Source organism: Plecotus auritus (genome assembly GCF_963455305.1).
Source record: "Plecotus auritus genome assembly, chromosome: 9".
Lineage (NCBI taxonomy): Eukaryota > Metazoa > Chordata > Mammalia > Chiroptera > Vespertilionidae > Plecotus > Plecotus auritus.
The window spans coordinates 107,470,556-107,494,513 of NC_137783.1; the positions used below are offsets into that span (position 1 = coordinate 107,470,556).

Consider the following 23,958-nt stretch of genomic DNA (forward strand, 5'->3'; position numbering starts at 1 on the left):
AGTAGCCTTCACCTGAGCACTCAGTGGGGGTATTGCAATGGAGATTCTGTGATTTTTTGAGTTATCCCAGAGGAGAACTTCTCCACACATTTGTTCTCCAGATATGTGATGCTCTGAGGCTTATCTAAAGATGTGATTTTTAAAGGTACCTTGGTGCATTGTATAGCTACAAAGTATTTAACACAACATGAATCTGGATGCTCATTGTTTTACATCTGTGCCCAGGTAAATGGACTCTGCTTTGCACGTGTCTGGAGATAGTCTCTTGGCCCCTCAAATTTCTCCCTTCAATTAGTCCAAGTTGACAGGTGTCTTTTTGATGTGCTGGGTGAGAAGCCATAAATGTGCATTGTTTTATTAGGGAGGAAATAGGTTCATGTCCCTGGAGGGCTTTTTACCCAGTTCCGAATTCTCTTTTGGTTCAAATCACTACAGTCTTCTCTCTCAAAAGAGATTGTTGAAGGAAGATTTAATTTATCATATTTATTCTTTATGCAAATTAAAAAACTACAAGACTTTAAATTATAAATAATCTTAAGGAAGGAGTACTAGATTTACAGTCAAGAGAATAAGATTCAGATCTTAGCCTTTGCTTGAGACCTTTTCCTCCCCCTTCTCCCTGCACCCCTAACAGTGTCCCCATCTGCCCAGTAGCAGGATGAAGATAATGTGACATACCATACAGCTCAAGACAATCCAATCTAGCTTCTTTGTCTGAAGCCAGCAGAGCGTCTGTAGGGCTCTGGGCTAGCCTTGTTTTTATTTGTCTTATTCTATAGCTGAGGATGCTAACCAGACTGGCTAAGTGATCTTTTTATCAGTGAAATGATGGGTTCTAACTCATGTGAAACTCATAATCTCTTTAGGGATACAGTACGAAATGGCAGCCCTTGGCTTACCAGAAGAGGCTTGGGCCCTGAAGCCCTTATTGGACTCATTCCATTCCTGGAATTAGAGACACTCAAAATAGAGATCATTGCCAGAGTAATGACTGTGTGTATAATACTTTACAGCTTTCAAATGGCTTTTAGAGCCTTCTTTTTTTTTTACTATTTACAGTTACCTTTTATTTTACCAACTAGAGGCCCGGTGCACGAAATTTTGTGCACAGGTAGGGTCCCTAGACCTGGCCGGCAATCAGGGCCAATCTGTGGGGTGACCGGGAGGGCCTGGGGCCTGCGGGCTGGGGGAAGCTCCTGTGTTGAATGTCTGCCCCCTGGTAGTCAGTGCACGTCATAGCGACCAGTCGTTCCACCAGTTGTTCTGCCATTCGGTCTATTTGCACATTAGGCTTTTATTATATAGGATTGATTTCTTCAGTAAATATTGGCACCTACTGTGTGGATTCTGGGAGAGAGTCTTGAACAGGACCTAGTATTTGGTCTCATGGGAGAACCCTCAAGGAGGTTGAGTGACTCCCTGTATTGGTAACATGGATTCCAAATCCTGTCTTTGTTAAATGGTGGGGTGCTTTCTGCTTTTGTGCTTCTAGAGGTGTGGGAATTGTGTCAAATTTTAGGAGGCATTGCTTTGTGTTGTGACGAAATATAATTTTATATTTAATATCTTCAACCTAGTGATCTGTCCTTTGGGGCTTCACAGAATAGTCCACTTTGTTTTCTCTGGTTGAATTCCTCAGAGCTATCAAGTTAGTAATTCTGTCCCCCAGATTCTGCTTTCCCCCTGAAAACAGACTCTTCCAGAGCTGATGGAAATGCAGGTTCACTCTGTGTATGTGCTGAGCCTTTGAAATCCAGTACTATGGCTCAGTATACTCTGTTCCTTCTTACCCTTTATCCTACAGTTACCTTGTGGGAGATGAGCTGTGGGTTGTCATGGAATACTTGGCTGGAGGCTCTTTGACAGATGTGGTGACGGAAACCTGCATGGATGAAGGCCAGATTGCAGCTGTTTGCCGTGAGGTAAGGCCAGTGGCCAAACCAGCCTTGAGCAGGATGTGGCCTCCATACCCATGTCTGTCAATGTTCGACATCTGGTGGGATCTCAGCCTGGGCACTGTGCAGGTGGGAGAAATTAGATGGGAAGTCAGACTCTCCCATCATTCTTTTATTATGCCTGTTTTGAAAATTCTATCACCATGTTTTTTTTTCTTTAAAGATAACTTTATTCCGATTATGAAATTACTAGAGGACCGATGCACAAAAATTGTGCAAGAGTAGGCCCTCGCAGCCCTGGTTGCCTTGCAGCCCCGCGGCCCCAACCTCCCACTGGTTGTTCCGGAAGGTCATTCCGTGTCTGGTCTAATTAGTATATTAGCTCCTTATTATATAGTATATAACCATTATAGAAAAATTAAAAAGTACCAAAATATATATCAAGTCACTCATAATTTCAGCCCTTAAAGATAACTGCTATAAACACTTTGTAATATTTTCCTCTATCTCTTTTATATGGATATATATTTTTTAATTGTATTTTTATTCTGCTTTTCTACTTTCTTCATGTGCTATGGGGTTTCCTATGAAGCAGAGTAAGAAGGTGGTGACAGAGGAATTGCTCTTTTAGACAGAGTCATCAGGGAAGGCTTTGCATATAGGTTTGAATAAAGATCTGAATGATATGAAAAAGTAAGCCAAGCTAGAAATCTAGGGTAAAATATTTCCAGGCAAAAGAAATAGAAATCAAAGCATAAATAGGTATTCTCCTTTCTCCTCTTTGCTATTAAGTGTCTGAGGTCTATAATGTGCTAGAGTAAGAACGGGGAGAAAACTCTCCGTAAAGCCTCCATGAACAGCACTCAGAGTATAGCCACATTTTCGTTAGAGCAAGAAAATGAAGGGAATATTCAGAGAAGCTGAGGATATTGGATGTTTTTCTGATATGAGACTGGAACTTTTCAATAGCCCAGAGAAAAGTTTGGGAATTGGGGAAAGGGAAAGTAGAAGATTATATTAGGTTCAGAGTTTTATGGGGATGTGTCCAATAGTATGATTGAGATTTGATGATGTAACACCTAGAGGCATACCAATGAATTTATATAGTTGCATATTTAATCAATATTAAGAAACAAAAGCATGTGAAATCAGTACTGTCCTAGAAAATATGATCACCTTTGCTTTAGAAACCATGTGATCTAGAACAAGTACAATAGGTTAATGGAATTAATACCAGCTTGGGATTCTTAGATCTGACTTCTTTTCTGTACCACTGATGCAGTGTTTCAACTTTTTTTTAAAATAAATCTTTATTGTTCAGATTATTACAATTGTTCCTCTTCCCCCCACCCCATAGCTCCCCTCCACCCGGTTCCCACCCCACCCTCTGCCCTTAACCACCCCCACACTGTCCTCATCCATAAGTGTACGATTTTTGTCCAGTCTCTTCCCTCACACCCCCTTCCCCCTGAGAATTGTCAGTCCACTCCCTTTCTATGCCCCTGATTCTATTATTTTCACCCATTTATTCTGTTCATCAGATTTTTTATTCACTTGATTTTTAGATTCACTTGTTGATAGACATGTATTTGTTGTTCATAATATTTATCTTTACCTTTTTCTTCTTCTTCCTCTTTTTAAAGAATACCTTTCAGCATTTCATATAATACTGGTTTGGCGGTGATGAACTCCTTTAGCTTTTTCTTATCTGTGAAGCTCTTTATCTGCCCTTCAATTCTGAATGATAGCTTTGCTGGGTAGAGTAATCTTGGTTGTAGGTTCTTGCTATTCATCACTTTGAATATTTCTTGCCACTCCCGTCTAGCCTGCATAGTTTCTGTTGAGAAATCAGCTGACAATCATATGGGTGCTCCCTTGTCGGTAATTAACTGTTTTTCTCTTGCTGCTTTTAATATTCTCTGTCTTTTGCTGTTTGCATTTTAATTATGATGTGTCTTGGTGTGGTCCTCTTTGGATTCCTTTTGTTTGGGGTTCTGTGCGCTTCCTGGACTTGTAAGTCTATTTCTTTCACCAAGTGGGGGAAGTTTTCTGTCATTATTTCTTCAAATAGGTTTCCAGTATCTTGCTCTCTCTCTTCTTCTGGCACCCCCATAATTCTGATGTTGGTACGCTTGAAGTTGTCCCAGAGGCTCCTTACACTATCTTCATATTTTTGGATTCTTTTTTCTTTTTGCTTTTCTGGTTGAGTGTTTTTTGCTTCTTTGTATTTCAACTCTTTGACCTGATTCTTGCAGTCCTCTAGTCTGCTGTTAGGTCTCTGTATAATATTTTTTATTTCAGTCAGTGTATGTTTAATTTCTAGTTGGTCCCTTTTCATATCCTGGAGGGTCTTGCTAAATTTATCAGCCTTTTCTAGGAAATTCTTGAAAAACCTTATAACCGTGGTTTTGAACTCTATATCCAGTCATTTGCTTTCCTCCATTTCTTTCATTTGTGACCTGTTTCTTTGTCTCCGCATTTTCGCTGCTTTCCTGAGTTGATAGAGTGGCTTTGTGTGGTAGGTGTCCTATAGGGCCCAGTGGCTCAGCCTCCCCCAGATACCTGAGGTGGACACTTTTGGTGCACCCCTTTGTGGACTGTGTGCATAGTCTTGTTGTAGTTAAGCCTTGATTGTTGTAGGTATCACTGGGAGGAATTGACCTCCAGGCCAATTGGCTGTGAGGATCAGCTATGTCTACACTGGGAGAACTTCTGTGCTGGAGACACCCTTATGAGACAAGACTTGCAAAAGCCTCTGTGCTCAGCTTGGATGGGGCGGTGTCTCAGGGCGGAGCAGACAGCAATGGCTTCCCGTCAGCCCTGTCCTAAGAGGCCTCTGGGTCTCAGTGTCCTGCGGTAATCACTGCAAGCACCTCTGAGAGAAAGCCGCCCTCAAGTTTCGCCTGCTTCCAGATAGTCCAGTTTCTCCCTGAATGAGTCTGGGTCCCCAGAGTCTCACCCGGAACTGGAGTTCAGAGCAGTCGGGAGCTTTTGTCTTCCTCCCGATTGAGAAAGTTAGCCATGTACTCAGTTGCCAGCCCTCTCCGTGCGTGCCTCCGTACCTCTGCAGTTAGGGCCATCAGGCCAGCAGGGGAGCAGTTGGGGCATCAGGCAGGCAGGAGAGCAGTTAGGGGCATCAGGCAGTCATGTAAGCGCTTAGGAGCCAGTGGTTCTGGATTGTGAGAGGGATCCCAGATTGGAGAGGGTGCAGGCCAGGCTGAGGGATGCCCCCCCCCCCCCCCCCCCCGTGGATGAATTTTGTTCACCAGGCTACTACTAATAAATAAGGTATAATCTATAATAAAAGCGTAATATGCTAATTAGACCAGACAGCCTAACAGCCTTCCAGACATCATTCCAGATGTCCTTCCCGACAAAGCCGCGGTGGCAGGGGCTGAGGCAAAAGTGGTTAGGGGCAATCAGGCAGGCAGGTGAGCACTTAGGGGCAATCAGGCAGGCAGGCAGAGTGGTTAGGGGTGATCAGGCAAGCAGGCAAGTGGTTAGGGGTGATCAGGCAGGTAGGCAGAGTGGTTAGGGGAGATGAGACAGGCAGGCAGAGTGGTTAGAGGTGATCAGGCAGGCGAGCAGTTAGGAGCCAGCCGTCCCGCCCAGATTGTAAGAGGGATGTCCGACTGCTGGTTTAGGCCCGATCAGTTGGACATCCCCCGAGGGTTCCCGGATTGCGAGAGGGTGCAGGCTGGACTGAGGGACCATCCCCCCCACCCCTGTGCACAAATTTAGTGCACTGGGCCTCTAGTAAAGGTATAAGGCAGCATGGAATGTTAAAGGAATGCTTAACTGGGAGACGAAAGACTAGAGTCTAGAGTCTAGACCTATCTATGCCACTCATTTGGAGCAAGTCCTTTTACTTGTTGGGGCCTCACTTTATCATAAAATTAGGAAGTTGGATTAGTTGATTTCCTGTAAGTCTTCGTATTATATGTCCTTTCTTTCTCCCTCTGCTCACACCACTTCAATAGTGCCTGCAAGCTTTGGAGTTTCTGCATTCCAACCAGGTCATTCACAGAGATATCAAGAGTGACAACATCCTGTTGGGAATGGATGGCTCTGTCAAGCTAAGTGAGTAGGAGTGATAATGCTTCTCTTCCCTGTGGGACAGTATTCTTATAATAGTAGTTAGAGAACTCACCAAAGAGCATTTCCTGGAATATGCAGGATTTTTATATGACTACTATATAGGGTGTCATTTTCATTCATTCATTAATACATTTAGCCAAAAAAATGTACTGAATACCCCCTATGTGCTAGCTCTTCTGATGGACACGGAGGATGCTTTTGCCTGTCTTCAATTAGTTCTCAATCTACATGAAATACATAATTACAAAAATTAGTTTAGTGTAATTTTTGTCATTCAGTCATCCATTCAGCAAACTTTTATTATATGTCTGTTATATTTCAGACCCTTTTGGAATAAAAAAATGAGTGACAAGACATAGTTCTTCCTATCAAAGGCCTCATAATTTAAATAAACATATAATTGCAATGTAATCTAAATGAACTTCAGGCAGAATAAAAGTGTAAGGACCAGTAGTCCAGACAAACAGGTTGTGTCATAGGTGGATGGGAAGACTGTTCTCAGTCTCTGTTCTGGCCACAGGGTGAGGAACTGATAAAAGTGGGGCCATGCCTCATTGTAAGTGATTAGAGATTAAGTCTAAGACTCATGCCTAGGAAGTAAAGCAAGGACCTACTTGCTGGATTTTGGGATATGGGAATTGTTTTCAAGAAGAAAGAAGAATTGGATCAAGTAATCAAGGCCAAATGGACAGCTTGGACTTTAATGTCTAGTTCTTTTGGCTTGAGGATGGATAAAAGACCAGAGGTGATATTTGTTATGTTGCTCCTACTTCTCTTTAAGGTTGAACAGGGTACATGCTAGGAGCTGGGCATGAAAGTGGCAATTATGTGACTCCAGCTTTGGAGAGATAGGGAGTGCGTCAGAGATTGATACCTAGGGGTAGGCATATGGTCAATACTCATGAAAGAGAATTCCCAAATACAATTCCTTTCCTTCTTTTCTTTTTCTAGCTGACTTTGGATTCTGTGCCCAGATCACCCCAGAGCAGAGCAAACGGAGCACCATGGTGGGAACCCCATACTGGATGGCACCAGAGGTTGTGACACGGAAAGCCTATGGGCCCAAGGTTGATATCTGGTCCCTGGGCATCATGGCCATCGAAATGATTGAAGGGGAGCCCCCATACCTCAATGAAAACCCTCTGAGAGTGAGTGTCGCTAGTCCCATTTCAAGATGTTTGGGTTGTTGTCTTTAGTCCCAGGAAATGGGACTCAGGTTATTCTCAATGGCTTTCCACCTAGATCTCTCTTTTCTAGATAAAATCAGCCACTGTTGAATTTAAAGTATAAATGCTCAAAGAAAAGGGATATTAGCAGTCACTCATTAATTTACTACAGTACTCAACAATTGAGCTCCTATCATGTGCAAGAAACCGTTCTAATATTAGAAAACAAATTAATATATATTAACAGAGGTAAGTGCTGTGAAAAAAAAGCAGAGTAATCCCTGGCCGGTGTGGCTCGGTTGGAGTATTGTCCTGTGCACCAAAAAAGGTGGCGGGTTAGATTCCTAGTCAGGGCACATACCTAGGTTGTAGGTTCAATCCCTGGTCAGTGCACGTGCAGGAGGCAGCTGATCAATGTTTCACTGGCTTGCATGTGGTCACATGGCTTTTTAATGTTAAACTTGGTCCTTGGTCATATTCTTTTCAGTATATCAAAGCTGCCTCTTTGTGTCCTAGAAGCATAAAGCAGCTGACCATATGTCTAGAGGGCATGTCTGGGACCAAGTGAGAAACTCATTTGGAACCTAAGGTGATTTTCCACTTGTGTTGTCAGGCCTTGTACCTCATTGCCACCAATGGGACCCCAGAGCTTCAGAACCCAGAGAAGCTGTCATCTATCTTCCGAGACTTTCTGAACCGCTGTCTTGAGATGGATGTGGAGAAGAGAGGTTCAGCTAAAGAGCTGTTACAGGTAACTGGTCTATGCAGGGAAGCCCCTGATTTTTGGAAATCACTAAACCAAGCCTGTTTTGCTTCATTTTTGTCTGTGAGGTACAGGTTTTTATAGAACCTGGCTTCTCTCCTACCACTTTTCACTCAGCCTATATTCCCAGTTCCCTAACCTCCTTCATCCTGGGCTTCTGCTCCTGTCATTCCCTTAGGCTCTTCTTCAGTCTATTAAAACTCTACATTCTCCCAGGCTCAGCTGAAAAATCTATCTGAGCTCCTATTGAACGTTGCTTGTATCTTTCTTTAGCACTTGTTTTGTTCTGCCTGATTTAGTCTAGCAGAGTTTGAGTCTTTGGTAGAAGATGCTCTCTAATATGCATATATTACAAAAGTTATATTTTACTGGGAGATAAGCTCAAAAAATGCATTTTCAGTAAAGGGTATCAGAGGACACAAGTTTGGGGGATGGTTAGGGTGCAGCTTTTCAAGTCTTCCCTGTTTCTTCAGTTGAAACCCTCTCAGATGGTGGCAGTGATATTCTCCCAGACTTGGCGAAACCTAAAGTCGGGGGTTTACCATGTCTTTTATACTACCAACTGCTTAATTCTGAATAGACAGCCTAATTATTTCACATGGTTGCAAAAACTATCTTTAGTAGGCCACATTATTTGTATTTAACATTTATGTTTCAGGTACAATTTTTTATTACTGGTATATTTTACTACATTGCCCATGGTGATTTAATAATAAGTGTCACATAACTTTATAACAGTGAGTAATCTGTAGGCATGCACAGTCAGTCATTTTTTGTATTAGGACCAAGAGCAACTAAGCAGGGCAGGGCAGAGCAGGAAATACACTGCCCTGCATTAACGTTAGTTAATGAACATTTCTGTTATTCCCACTAGATTACAACCTCCTTTTTATTAACCTCTGGGTCTCCTCTTAAAACTAGGACCTCGTTCAGAATAGGTATTTAGAAAAAATTTGTTAAACTGAATGGAATTGCTTAAATTGAAATGTTACCCTCTGGAACATACTTAGCATTTCTTGGTAATTGGGGTTACTGGTTACAGAGCATTGGTCCATTAGATATGAGATCTGGGTTCTGCCAAGTGTAATCCAATAGCCTCTAGAATCTTTTGGGACTAAAAACCCCTTATAACCGGCAGTACAAATAGGATCCCTTTGCCTTTCATATGAGGTTTGTTCTGGAAACCCTAGGCATTGGGAAATGTGCAAATACTATGTTAAGCCTGTGATTGAAGATATTGTTAATTAGGTACCAAATGGTAGTTATTGAAAGATTAGTGCCCTCTACAGTTTTCCCGATATAATAATGTAACTAATAATATATGCAGGATTTTGAATCTTTACCACACTCTAGGCCAGCCTTGGGCAAACTATGGCCCGCGGGCCGGATCTGGCTGTTCTATCCGGTTCTTTTGCTCTCCCCTCCGCTCCTTTACTTTGAATTTATATTAGTTCACACAAACACTCCCTCCATGCTTTTGTTCCGGCCCTCCGGTCCAGTTTAAGAACCCATTGTGGCCCTCGAGTCAAAAAGTTTGCCCACCCCTGCTCTAGGCACTAAGAACTTTATATATTTTTCATTTATGCTTTATAACAACCCTGAGAGTTATAGCTTCTGTTATTCCCAAGTTTATACATAAAAAAAAAAACGAGAATTCAAGCATTTAGTAGCTTTTCTATGATTGCATAACTGATAAGCGGGGAATCCAGCATTTCAGCCTATGTTTATTAGGTTCTCAAGTTTGTGTGCTCTTGGCCACTGCTCTTTTGGCTCAAAGAGTGTGAAAACTGGAAGGGTCTTAAGGTATATCTAGTCTACTCTGTTCACTATATAGAGAAGGAAACGGAAGCCTCCCAGTTGGATATTTGATCATGCTGCTTTCTCAACTCAGAGGCTTATAGAACATGTGATCTGAGGACATGGGCTCTTTAACCTTTTACTGTACACTGTACATATTTAAAACCATGACTCTCGAAATCTTAAAGAATGAAAGCTTCACATCTATTTCTCCTGTGCAGAACATCTGTGAACAGAAGTACATAGAATCTTATGTTGGAATTCATACCTGCATGATTTAGCCAGATCTTTTATTCCTTTCATAATAACTAGAGGCCTGGTGCATGAAATTTGTGCACGGCGTCGGGGGGGGGGGGGGGTGTCCCTCAACCCAGCCTGTACCCTCTCTAATCTGAGATCCCTCTCACAATCCAGGACTGCTGGCTCCCAACTGCTCGCCTGCCTGCCTTCCTGATTGCCCCTTACCGCTTCTGCCTGCCAGCCTGATCACCCCCTAACCACTCCCCTGCCAGCCTGTTTGCCCCTAACTGCCCTCCCCTGCAGACCTGGTCACCCCTAACTGCCCTCCCCTACAGGCCTGGTACCCCCAACTGCTCTCCCCTGCAGGCCTGGGTCCCCCCCAACTGCCCTTCCCTGCAGGCCTGGTACCCCCAACTGCTCTCTCCTACAGGCCTGGGTCCCCCCCAACTGCCCTTCCCTGCAGGCCTGGTCACCCCCAACTTCCTTTCTCTGCCGGCCTGGTCATCCCTAACTGCCCTCCCCTGCAGGCTTGATCACCCCCAACTGCCCTCCCTTGCAGGCCTGGTCCCTCCCAACTGCCCTCCCCTGCTGGCCATCTTGTGGTGGCCATCTTGTGTCCACATGGGGGCAGGATCTTTGACCACATGGGGGCAGCCATCTTGTGTGTTGGAGTGATGGTCAATCTGCATATTACTCTTTTATTAGATAGGATAGAGGCCTGCTGCACCGGTGGGGGCCAGCTGGTTTGCCCTGAAGGGTGTCCCGGATCAGGGTGGGGGTTCCCTTGGGGCATGGGGTGGCCTGGGCAAGGAGCCTGTGGTGGTTTGCAGGCCAGACACACCCCCTGGTGACCCAAGCGGAGGCCCTGGTATCTGGGGTTTATTTATCTTCTGTAATTGAAACTTTGTAGCCTGGAGCAGAGCCAATCCTTCTGCTCCCTCCTTGGCAGAGCCATTTCTGTTGGGATTTATTTATCTTCTATAATTGAAACTTTGTAGCCTTAAGCAGAGACCAAGGCAGTCCAGGGTGTGCGGAAAGCTTGGCTTCCTCCATTGCCGGGGGCAACCCTAGCCTCCTGCTCTCTCTAGCTCCATGGCTGCCGCCATTTCTTTTGGGATTTATTTATCTTGTATAATTGAAACTTTGTAGCCTTAAGCAGAGGCCTGGGCCTGCCAGGGTGTGTGGAAAGCTTGGCTTCCTCCATTGCCTGGGAAACCCAAGTCTCCCTCCTGCTCTCTGTGGCCACAGCCATCTTGGTTGGGTTTATTTGCATATTTGCTCCTGATTGGCTGGTGTGCGTGGCTTGTGGGTGTAGCAGAGGTACGGTCAATTTACATATTACTCTTTTATTAGATAGGATTGTAACTTCTTGTTCTCAGTACCTCTTTATGTTCTATCTCTGTCCAAAAGGAAGTTGAAGCAACTTGTTAGCAATTGTCTATATATATTGTCTCTGTGTGTGTCTGTACACATATATAACATGATTAAAGAGGGACTTATAAGGATGGCAAAAAAAATCAAATATGCAAATAATTTGAGTTAAATTATTTTGTTTAAACATCAAATTTGGTTCCTAGTTTTCTGGTAGTCAAGACAGAAAATGAAATATGATAGTTCCTATATTCTTATCAATTGAAGAAATATCCCCTATTCTCAAGGCACAAAGCTTTTTTACTATTAAATGTAAGGAAAATCATTTTTAGTTAAGAGACTGGATTGATTATGTAAAGAATTGTTTTTCATAACAGTTTTATTGAAAATGTACAGGCAGTTTTCATATGGTGTTTTCTCCAAAAAGTCTTCTTTAATAGTTGGGGATATGGCCCCAAGTACAGTCCAATGAAAGTGATTTGGGTTAGGACCAAGCTATTGATCAAGTCCTTACTGGATTAATTAGCCTTACTGGATTCAAGGATAGCACAACAAATTACGAGACCAATGCTCCTGAAATACAGTATTTCAATATATCATTGAGTCATGTTTAGTCAATACCTTCCCACAGAGGTAATTTTTGTTCTGATTATCACCATAGTTTAGTCTTACCTAATATAATATAAACTCCTTTGTATCTGGCTTCTTTCATTCAACATAATGTTTGTGGGCTTCATCTCATTGTCAGTGTACCAATTATTTTATTTCTGTCTAATTTTCTGTGAGCATTTTATGACTATAACATTACTCATCCTTCCATTCTCTTGGACATTTGGGTTCTTTCTAGTTATGACTATTAGAAATAAAGCTGTGATGAACATCCTTACGTCTGTCTTTTGATGGATACACAAACTCCTCTTGGAAATATCCCTAGGAGTGGAATTGCTGGGATATGGGAAAGATTGTGTTTAGTTGAAAGTAGAGACTGCCAAACAGTTTTCCAAAATGGTTTGTTATCTTTTAAAGATGTCCTTCAATTTGGGGATAATCTGAAGCTCTTCAGGTAGCATCTTGTGCAAACATGGATGCCCTTAACATCTTGTAATGGTTGCTGAGGAAGAATAGTAAACAGTCATGTGTCTTTTGCTCTGTTTTTCTTTTCTAGCATCAGTTCCTGAAGATTGCCAAGCCCCTCTCCAGCCTCACTCCACTGATCGCTGCAGCAAAGGAGGCAACCAAGAACAATCACTAAAACCACGCTCACCCCAGCCTCATTGTGCCAAGCCTTCCGTGAAATTAATGCTAATTCCAGAAATTCCAACCCTTGATGCTCTCTCTTCCTTGCCTTGCTCCTCCCATTTCCTGGTCTAGTGCTCTCAAGACTTTGATCCTTGAAAACCATGTGTCCAGCTTTGAAGAGAAATGCAACTGACTAATCAGATGATGGCTATCTAAATAAGAATTTCCTCTTGATTTGTGGATGTGAGGGTGGTTTATGATCCAGGCTTATATGAATAAACCCTTGGACTCCTATTTCGACCTAGCAAAATCTTCTTCACCTACCACCTCCTCCCAAACCCCCAGCCAATCAGTTTTTGGCTATATAAATTTTTGGCTTTATAACATTATCAATTTGTAATTGGTTGAGGTTTCTTTAGTTCTTAATTTTCTGTGACTGAACTGCCCAAACACTGTATTGTACTTGAAAATTGGAACAGCTTGAGGAATGCCATGGTGGTTAATCTGTCAGGGACATGAAATGGCTCAACTTCCTGGACCATGACTATGGCACAGCTGATACTGATATGGGAAGAGAGAGCTACCACATTTTTCTTTGTGCTTCTACAGATGTTTGGGAGGATCTTGACCCAGTAGTGTTCCCCATGCTATTTCTTGTGAAATGGTCTTGGCTGTCTATGTAGCAGCGTTTGACTCCCTACATCCTTTATACTGCTGCTCCCCATTCTGTCCTTGTTTAGAACACTGAGAAGTTTCCTAGGGCCTATGCTGAGTGAGAGCAGTGTGAGAAGTCAGGAAAAAAATTAGCTGCTTTTAGAACAAGGCTGGACATCAGCACCTGTCCAGCTATAACTATGTGATATTTTAAGAACCCAGTCTCTTTTTCCTTTTGGGATAAGGAGCTGAAAGATTAAGTGAGATCTTCTGATGGCCTGAATCTTTTGGTCAAAGGGAAGGATCTCCAAATCTGAGACTACATGTTAGTTTGGATGGATTTGGTGGCTTGAGATGATACTTTGCCAGCTATGAGGGGACCCTATTTTTACAATGCATGACCAAGCTGTCTGCAAATGGAAATGCTTGCACTGGGTGTTTGGGATGTTTGCTACCTCCTGCTATCGTTGTGGTTTTGGTCTTGCCACTATGGTAGCACCCCTGGCCCGCGTTGTGGCTTGTCATGTCAGCCCCGTTAGCTACCTTGTTATGCTCTGAGGTACTGCTGCCTCTGCAGCACAGGTTTTATTTCCTTCAATAAAAGAAGATGAAAATACTCTACTTGGAGTATATGCCTTTCTTTTTTCCTTTATTTCCTGGTTTTTTATTTTGACATAATCTCAAACTAAAGGCAACAAATTTATGAAATAAATATGTATTTTTCTTCTCAAACCATTTGAGATTAAGTGCAGATAAAATGCCCCATTTACTCCTATATATTTCAATGTGTATTTTTTCTTTTAAAAATATTTTTTAATTGATTTTAGAGAGGAAGGGAGAAGGAGAGAGAGAGAGAGAGAGAAAAGCATCAGTGATGAGAGGGAATCATTGATAGGCTGCATCCTGCACACCCCACACTGGGGATCGAGCCCACAACTGGGGCATGAGCCCTGATTGGAACCAAACCGTGACCTGGTTCATAGGTCGATGCTCAACCACTGAGCCATGCTAGCCAGGCTCTTTCTTAACACTTTTATTTTAAATCTAAATTAAGAGAAATAGGCCAAAATGTTTGTATATTATAAGGTACTAGGGGCCCAGTGCATGAATCATGTACCTTAAAAGGAACTGTGGTTTCGCGAGGCTGTGGTGGGCACAGGAGCGGGTCTCAGCCCATCCTCCATGCCCCCACCCAGCCCCTCCTGTCACGGCCCTGGACCCCACTCCCACTGCCACCACTCCCACACACTCACGGCTCCAGCCCTGCTCATACCCCTGACAGCGCGGAGCAATTGGGGCTGGCGCCATCAGCGGGTGCGAGCAGCAGCTGCTGCCCCGATCACCCCTCAGGAGCAGGGCGAGGTGGAGAAGCCCTGAGGGGTGATAGGGACCGGCGCCGGGCGTTGGCAGCGGGTCCGAGCGGTGGCTCTGGAGCCAGCGCAGGTGCTAGTGGGCTGGCGCCGGCAGAGGGTGTGAGTGGGGCCATTGCCGGCAGCAGGTGCGAGAGGTGGCTGCCGGCCCCGATCGCCCCTCAGGAGCAGGAGGAGGTGGAGAAGCCCTAAGGGGTGATCAGGGCCGGCAGCCGCCACTCCCACCCGCTGACAGCGCTGAGTGATTAGGGCGGGCTCCGGGTGCCAGCAGTGGGTGTGAGCTGAGGCTCCAGTGCCGGCAACGGGTGCAAGTGGGGTTGGCACCAGCAGCAGATGCGAGTGCCCGGCGGGACCGCAGCATGCGGGAGCAAAGAATTTTCAGTAACCACTGGAGGCTCACCCCGATGACAATGACAAGCGCACCACCTTGGTCTGGCGTCCCCACTCACCTGCTCCACCATCCTGCCGCAGCCAATGCCCACCATGTTCCACACTCAGCCGTCTGCTGCTGATGTCTGCCACGTTCTGCGCGCACCCCCCTGGTGGTCAGCGCACATCATAGTGACCCGTTGTTCGGTTGTTCTGCCATTCTATCTATTTGCATATTAGGGTTTTATATATATACTAGAGGCCCAGTGCATGAAATTTGTGCACAGGGTGGGGGGTGTCCCTCAGCCTAGCCTGCACGCTCTCCAATCTGGGATCCCTCTCACAATCCAGGACTGCTGGCTCCCAACTGCCCACCTGCCTAACTGCCTGATTGCCTCTACTGCTTCTGCCTGCCAGCCTGATCACCCCCTAACCACTCCCCTGCCAGCCTGATCAACACCTAACCATTCCCCTGCCGGCCCGGTCACCCCTAACTTCCCTCCCTTGCCAGCCTGGTTGCCCCTAACTGCCCTCCCCTGCTGGCTTGGTCACCCCTAACTGCCCCCCCTGGAGGCCTGGTCCCCCCCAACTGCCCTCTCCTGCAGGCCTGGTCCCCCTCAACTGCCCTCCCCTGCAGGCCCAGTCACCCCTAACTGCCCTCCCCTGCTGGCCTGATCACCCACAACTGCCCTCCCCTGCCGGCCATCTTGTGGCAGCCATCTTGTCTCCACATGGGGGCGGCCATCTTGTGTGTTGGCGTGATGGTAAATTTGCATATTAGCTCTTTATTAGATAGGATAGATTGGCTCAAGCAGTTATGGAGCCTGAGAAGTTTAATGATCTGTGTCTACAAGTTGGAGACCCAGAAAAACAAGTCGTTTGAAAGTCTGACAGTCAGAGAGCCAGTGGTGTAGATTTCAGTCGAAGTGTGATGTCAGAACCAGGAGCACCAAGGGCAGATCAATGTCCCAGCTCAATAGTCAGGCAGAAAGCAACCTTCCTGCCAAAACCGGTTTGGCTCAGTGGATAGAGCGTCGGCCTGTGGACTGAAGGGTCCTGGGTTCGATTCCGGTCAAGGGCATGTACCTTGGTTGCGGGCACATCCCCAGTGGGGAGGCAGCTGATCGATGTCTCTCTCTCATCGATGTTTCTAGCTCTCTATCCCTCTCCCTTCCTCTCTGTGAAATATCAATAAAATATAAGAAAAAAAAATTAAAAGAAAGCAACCTTCCTCCACCTTTTTCTATTTAGGCCCTCAACTAATTGGATGATGCTCACCAACACTGGGGAAGGCTATCTACTTTACTCAGCCCTTCAATTCAAATGCTAATCTCTTCTGGAAACACCCTGCAAATACACCCAGAAATAATGTTTAACCAGATACTATACTGGACATCTTATGGCCCAGTCAAGTTGACACATGAAGTCAACCATCAACCTTCCCAGCCCCACCTTCAGGCAAAAGATGCTGTCAGCTTATGGCTTTTAAATCAAAGGGTCAATGTGTTAAGATTGGTGACCCCAATGTTGTTTTGTGTAAAATAAATAAATAAAGGCACAGGAGATCCTCCATGCAGTTACTGAAAGGAAAAGTGCAATTGGATTGCTTATGTGTAAGAGAGAAGGAATGTTAGATGATGGTATGGGAGTGATGAGAATCCAGAGACTACCTGTTCACTTTGAGATTGCAGTGGTAAACTGGTTAGTCTGATGAGGCCTGAGGAATTGTTAACTGATTGCCCCTCTGCAGTCTTAAAGTTGTCTGATTAGTTGGATGTCAAAACAGAAGCATTGACTGTCCTGTGAACCTTCCATTATAGGTATGACTGTTTACTGCTGGGATATCTAGCCCTCCACTCAGATAATGGAATATTCTTCATGCTTAGGCAGCTTAACAGCATATCTTCATGCCTTTTTAAAAAATTATGTCTGCAGAGTAATGGAGACAAGAGACTCTGAAACTCTCTACTCATAGACAATTGCTACTTGTCTAATTTTATAGTGGCACTGAACATATATGTCCCCTGTGTGTTAGTTTTCTATTGCTACATAACAAATTACCCCAAACACTGTGGCTTAAAATAGCACAAATTATCTCAGTTCCTATACATCAGAACTCTGGGCACAGCACAGCTGGATTTTCTGTTCAGGGTCTTAGGCTTGAATCAATGTGCCATCTAAGAATTCTGCCCAGAACACCCTCCCAAGGTTCTATCTGCTCTCAGCCATCTGTCAAGGACTCAGGCAGCTGGGTTTAGTGATTAGAACTCAGGTCAAAGCTAGAGAAATAGAGGAATCAAAGAGTAAACAAAACTAGAACAGGCTAGTTTTAAGCAGGTTAGGAAAAAACAACAACAAAAAATGGTAATCACTGCATAACCGGGCTACAAAAAGTATTTAATGCCTAAACTGAATGATGAACAAGAACCAAGTTTATACTTAAGTTATTTTTTTAAGAACCAAAGCAGAATCAAGCAGGGAGTACACTGTAAAAGGCACATTTCCAATGTGCTGCTCCAGGCTAAGGGTGGGGTTGGGCTTTACATTCAGCCTCCCAGAACCCGAGGGGGCCTCGGAGGCCACGCCCCGGCCACGCCCCCTGCCGCAGGCGCGTCCTCAGCCCGGCCTCCATCTTGAGAGACGCTGGTCTGGTCAGTGCGAAGTCCAGGCTTGAGTGTGGGCTGTGAAGTCACGGTAAGTAAAGTGTCCAGCTTCCTGCTTCCCACGTGAGCATCTTCCGAAGTAGGAGCTACATTCATTCTCACCCGAGGCACGTGGACTCGTCAGCTCACCAGGTCGGTTGAACCTGGAGCTGCCATTACCTGCAGGGGCTGGTGGGAGGAGGCTGAGGCCGAAGGGCTGCCACCTGTGCGGGCCCCTGGGGGCCACCTCTCGGGGGGGGGGGGGGGGGGACCGCAGACCCAGGTCCGCCTGCGGGTCGGCCTGTCCGGAAGTCCCCGCAGGTGTGAAGGGCTCGGCGCCTTTTTCTGAGGATCACAGCCCAACGCTGCGCGGGGTTCAACGTCTGAAAATAGTTGTGTGATGAGCTCTGTGCAGTTTCCCGGTTTTTGGCGGGAGGCTGAGTCTTTTCTAGGTCCTCCATCCTGACAGGCACGCCCTAGTTTTTTAAAAATATGTTTTTTAAATAGATTTTTAGAGGGAGAGGGATACAGAGAGAGAAACATGGAGAGAGAAGCACCACCCATTGGCTGCCTCCTGCACGCCTCCTGCTGGGGACCCAGCTGAAACCCTGGCTTGTGCCCTGACGGGGAATCAATCGGTGACCTCTTGGTTCTTGGGTCTCTAGGGTCAACCACTGAGCCACACCCGCCGGGCACCCCCCCCCCCTTTTTTTTTCTAATTTCTTTATTGATTAAGGTGTTACATATGTGTCCTTATTCCCCCATTACCCCCCTATCCCTCCCGACTCATGCCCTCACCCCCCTGTTGTCTGTGTCCATTGGTTAGGCTTACATGCATGCAAACAAGTCCTTTGGTTGATCTCTCCCCCTTACCCCCACCCTCCCCTACCTTCCCTCTGAGGTTTTTTGACACAAGCAACTGGATGAACAGTGGTGCCCTATACTGAGATGGGAGGAACTTGGGGAGAAATGGGTCCTGGAGGGAAAATCAGGTGTTAAGTTTTGGAATATTACATTTGAGAGACCAGTGAGAAATGCAAGTGGAAATTTCAATATGTTGGATGTATGGGATTGGAAATCAGAAGAGCTCTGGAAGGGAAACAGTATTTATTGATTGTCGCTCCCCCGCCCCCCGAAAAAAAAGTTATTGAAATTTCAGTGTGGATTTGGCTACCCACTGGTAGACTCAAATATAAAGGATATGCAGATATGTAGGAAATGGTGTGGTAATTATTCTGGTTAAAATGCTGCCTTTTATCCAGTATTCAAACCATTTACCATCCTCTTAGTCAAAGTTGTTTGTTCAAAACATTTTTCTTGGATAATTCGATATTTGCAACAAAGACACCAAGTTTGTGTAGTTTCATCATCAACTAGTTCAAACTTTTCTTCTCATTTCCATTGTGATTTTTTTTTCCTTTGACCCATGGATTTTTAAAAAATATGGTGTGTAATTATGAAGGTTCCTCAAAAAAATAAAATATACATTCCACAAATGAGTGAGATCATGTGGTATTTACCTTTCTCTGACTGGCTTATTTCATTTAGCATAATGCTCTCCAATTCCATCCATGCTGTTGCAAATGGTAAGAAGTCCTTTTTTATAGCAGAGTAGTATTCCATTGTGTAGATGTACCACAGTTTTTTAATCCTCATCTGCTGATGGGCACTTAGGCTGTTTCCAAATCTTAGCTATTGTAAATTGTGCTGCTATGAACATAGGGGTGCATATGTCCTTTCTGATTGGTGTTTCTGTTTTCTTGGGATATATTCCTAGAAGTGGGATCACTGGGTCAAATGGGAGTTCCATTTTTAATTTTTTGAGAAAACTCCATACTGTTTTCCACAGTGGCTGCACCAGTCTGCATTCCCACCAGCAGTGAAGGAGGGTTCCTTTTTCTCTGCCTCCTCTCCAGCACTTGTCATTTGTTGATGATAGCCATTCTGGCAGGTGTGAGATGGTACCTCACTGTTGTTTTAATTTGTATCTCTCGGATGATTAATGACTTTGAGCATACTATCTAATAAAAGAGTAATATGCAAATTGACCATACCTACATACACCCACAAGCCACACCCACCAGCCAATCAGGAGTGAGTAGGCAAATTAACCCAACCAAGATGGCTGCGGCCAGGGAGCAAACAGGGGGCTTGGGTTTCCCCGGCAATGGAGGAAGCCAAGCTTTCCACATACACTGGCCGACCCAGGCCTCCACTCAAGGCTATAATGTTTCAATTATAGAAGATAAATAAGTCCCAACAGAAATGGCTGCGGCCACGGAGCGAACAGGAGGCTTGGGTTTCTCTGGCAGTGGAGGAAGCAAAACTTCGCGCCCGCTGTGGCTGGCCTAGGCCTCCCTAAAGGCTACAAAGTTTCAATTGTAGAAGATAAATAAATCCCAGATACCAGGTCCTCCGCTTGGGTCGCCGGGGGGCGTGGCCGGCCTGCAAACCACCACAGGCCCCTTGCCCAGGCCACCCCATGCCCCAAGGGAACCCCCACCCTGATCCGGGACACCCTTCAGGGCAAACCAGCTGGCCCCCACCTGTGCACCAGACCTCTATCCAATCTAATAAAAGAGTAATATGCAGATTGACCATCACTTCACACAAGATGGCTGCCCCCATGTGGTCAAAGATCCTGCCCCCATGTGGACACAAGATGGCCGCCACAAGATGGCCAGCAGGGGAGGGCAGTTGGGAGGGACCAGGCCTGCAAGGGAAGGCAGTTGGAGGCGATCAGGCTGGCAGGGGAGCAGTTAGGCATCAATCAGGCTGGCAGGGGAGTGGTTAGGGGGTGATCAGGCTGGCAGGCAGAAGCAGTTAGGGGCAATCAGGAAGGCAGGCAGGCGAGCAGTTGGGAGCCAGCAGTCCTGGATTGTGAGAGGGATATCCGACTGCCCATTTAATGGGCAGTCTGACATCCATCGAGGGGTCCAAGATTGGAGCGGGTTCTGGCTGGGCTGAGAGACACACACCCCCGTGCACGAATTTTGTGCACCGGGCCTCTAGTGTTTTCATATGTCCCTTGGCTTTCTGTATGTCCTCTTTTGAAAGTGTCTATTTAGGTCCTTTGCCCATTTTTTGATTGGATTGTTTATCTTCCTTTTGTTAAGTTGTATGAGTTCCCTGTAAATGTTGGAGCTTAAACCCTTATTGGAGATAACATTGGCAAATATGTTCTCCCATGTAGTGAATATAAAGAACATTATAAACTGATGAACAAAAATAGATACAGAGGCAAAGAAGCATTGAACAGACTGTCAAACTACAGTGGGAAGGCAGGGGTGGTTTGGGGGGGGCGTGTAAGAGATCAACTGAAGGACTTGTATGCATGCATATAAGCATAACCAATGGATGCAAGACACTGAGGGTGGGGGTGAAGGCATGTACAGAGAGGTAGGGGAGGCTGGGGGGGGGGGCGGTCAATGGAAAAAAAATGAGACATATGTACTACTATTTGTAATACTTTAAATAATAAAATAAAATTTAAAAAAATAAAAAAAATGTATTTCACCTTCATCAGTTTGGCAAAAATTTTAAAAGACATTAACTCAGTAATTTTCATAAACTTTGTGGGATATGCAAACTGGGGTGAGTTTTGGAAAACATTTTTATAATTTATCTATGTGAATTAAAAATAAATATATATTTCAACCTAAAAATAATTTTATCTAATAAAGAGGGAATATGCTAATTGACCCTCACGCCATCACAAAGATGGCGGTGCCCACAGCCAATAAGGAGGGAATATGCTAATTGCTGCCCCGCCCTCAAACATGGTGGTGCCCACAGTCAATAAGGAGGGAATATACTAATTGTCTGCCCCACCCTCAAAGATGGCAGCACCCACAGCCAATAAGGAGGGAATATGCTAATTGACTGCCCCGCCCTCCAAGATGGTGGCGCCCACAGCCACAAGATGGTGGTGCCCAGTCTCTCAGCCCCCCCAGCCGCCCAAGGCCACCAGAGCTCAGGTAACCAGGGTTGGCCAAGGCTTGCGCTGCTGGCAGTGGCAGTAGCAGAGGTGTGATCACCTTCCCCTCATCGCCGGGTCACCTCCCGCCCCTGAGGGCTCCCGGACTGTGAGAGGGGGCAGGCCAGGCCGAGGGACCCCCCCTCCAGTGCATGAATTTTCATGCACCGGGCCTCTAGTAAAAAAATATACAACTACCATGTAATTCAGCAATCCCTCTTGTGGGTATTTATCAGAAGAAATCCAAAACACGAATTCAGAAAGTTATATGCATTCCTGTTATGTTCAATGCAGCATTACTTACAATACCCAAGATATGCGAGCAACCCAAGTCCATCGATAGATAATTGATAAAGAAGATGTGGTACATACAATGTGTCCCCATAGAATGTATACACACTTTAACAGCTGATAACTCACATAATTTTCACTCTTTTTCAGGTTTAACAGATTTGAAATAATGGGTGGAGCCAGACTAATCTTTGAACAAAGAAAATTTATCCACCAGACCAGTGGTCGGCAAACTGTGGCTCGCGAGCTGCGGTTTGCCGCTCTGTTGGCTAATGAGTTTGCCGACCACTGACCTAGACTCTCGATTCCAATAATTACAGACTGTTGTTGTTCCTTGTGATTAAGTCCCATCCCAGTGGTCGACAAAGTCATTTGTCAACAGAGCAGCAAACCGTGGCTCATGAGCCGCATGTGGCTCGCGAGCCGCAGTTTGCCGACTATTGCATTAGACTTTTTTATGAGGATACATAAAAGAGAAAGTTTACCATACAAAACCTGCAACAGTTGATGAATTGAAGGTGTACTAATACCAAAAAAAATGATTCTTGATGTTTGCAATTCCATTGCTTTGTGTTATCAGCAGTGCCTGGACCAGAAAGGTCATCCATCAATTTGAAAACAGGCATTGACAAAAAAAAAAATTATTCATTTCTGTAGATTCTTTTAAATTTTGAAAATGAACTGTATGTTAATAAACACTGACTTTATAATCATTCAAAGTGTGTATACAGTTTTTTGGGTCACCCTCTATATACAATGCAATATTAGTTGGTCATAAAAAAGAATGAGATGTTACCATTTACACTAAACAGATGGAGCAAGAGGGTATCATGCTAAGTGAAATAAGCCAGACAGAGAAAGACACATAGCATATGTTTTCATTTATGTGTGGAATCTAAAACATAAATAACAAACAAAACAGACTCATAGATGCAGAGAACAAACTGATAGTTGCCTGATGGGAGAGGTTTGGGGGGCTGGGTGGAAAAGGTGAAGGAATTAAGAAGCACAAATTGGCAGTTACAAAACAGTCCCGGTGATGTAAAGTACAGCACAGGGAATATAGTCAATAGTATTGTAATAACTACTAGCATGTATGCTACCAGTGAGTACTAGAATTATAGGTGGGTTCACTGCATAAGTTATAGAAATGTTTAAGCTACTATGCTGTACACTTGAAACTAATGTAATATTGAATGTAAACTGTAAAATAAATATTAAAAAATATAAAATAATGGTTTTTAATCTCCAAATGTAGAATTTTCCAGGTATCATTTTCTTCTTATGGACTTCTGGTATAATTGCAATGTAGTAGAAAACATACTCTTAAGATTTCAATGTTTAAAAGTTTATTAAAACCAGTCATGTGGCTTAATATATAATTTTGATAAATGTCCTATTTCCACTTGAAAAGAATGTTAGTCATTGAGTATAGTGTTTGATAATTATTAGGTTAGTTTGTTAATCAAGTTGTTAGAATCTCATATTCTTACATACTTTTTTGTCTGCTTAATATATCTTTTATTGAAAGATCTCCCACCATGATAGTGGATTTGTCTTTCTCCACAGAGAGGCTATGTGATTAGGTGCCTATAAATAGAAAATTCTTTAAAAAATCATTATGAAATATCCCTCTTTGTCTCTACTAATGCTTTTTTCCCTCGAGGTTTTTAAATCTGTTGGTAACATAGTGAGATATGACCCCAGTTCTCACCCTTCTTTTAGTTACACCTTTTGTGTTCACACCCTTTGCCAAGTAACTTTATAGTGCTTCCTACCATGAGTTGACCAGGTCTGCTTTTGCCTTAGACTACTCAACATGCCTTGAGCAGAGGTTGTAAATGGGCTTGCCTATGGGAACTTGCTTTCTTGGACATTTTTCATCTCTGTGACAATATGCTTAGGCTAACCTGGTTGAGTGGCACATGGAGCAACACTAGGTCACGCCGGTCATTCAAGCCGAGGCCATTCTAGAGCAGCAGAACAGATAACTGTTCAGCTCAGATGTGTGAATCATAAATGCTTATTTTTATATGTGATTGAGGTTTTGTCTTTGATTGGTACATGGCATTATCCTGATAATGGAA

At 44.4% G+C, this 23,958-nt stretch overlaps 1 protein-coding gene across 4 annotated transcripts in view; it reads left to right on the plus strand.

Moving 5' to 3' along the window:
- The window catches only part of PAK1 (p21 (RAC1) activated kinase 1), a 136,536-nt gene extending 122,692 nt beyond the window's left edge, over window positions 1-13,844 (plus strand). For all 4 annotated transcript variants that reach the window (XM_080688160.1, XM_080688161.1, XM_080688159.1 and 1 more), the window contains exons 11-15: window positions 1,805-1,922; window positions 5,876-5,975; window positions 6,945-7,141; window positions 7,773-7,910; window positions 12,496-13,844. In XM_080688160.1, coding sequence (XP_080544286.1) covers window positions 1,805-1,922; window positions 5,876-5,975; window positions 6,945-7,141; window positions 7,773-7,910; window positions 12,496-12,582 — 640 coding nt within the window. In that variant the 3' untranslated portion in view covers window positions 12,583-13,844. The remainder of the gene's footprint in view (window positions 1-1,804; window positions 1,923-5,875; window positions 5,976-6,944; window positions 7,142-7,772; window positions 7,911-12,495) is intronic.
- Window positions 13,845-23,958: the final 10,114 nt, after the last annotated feature.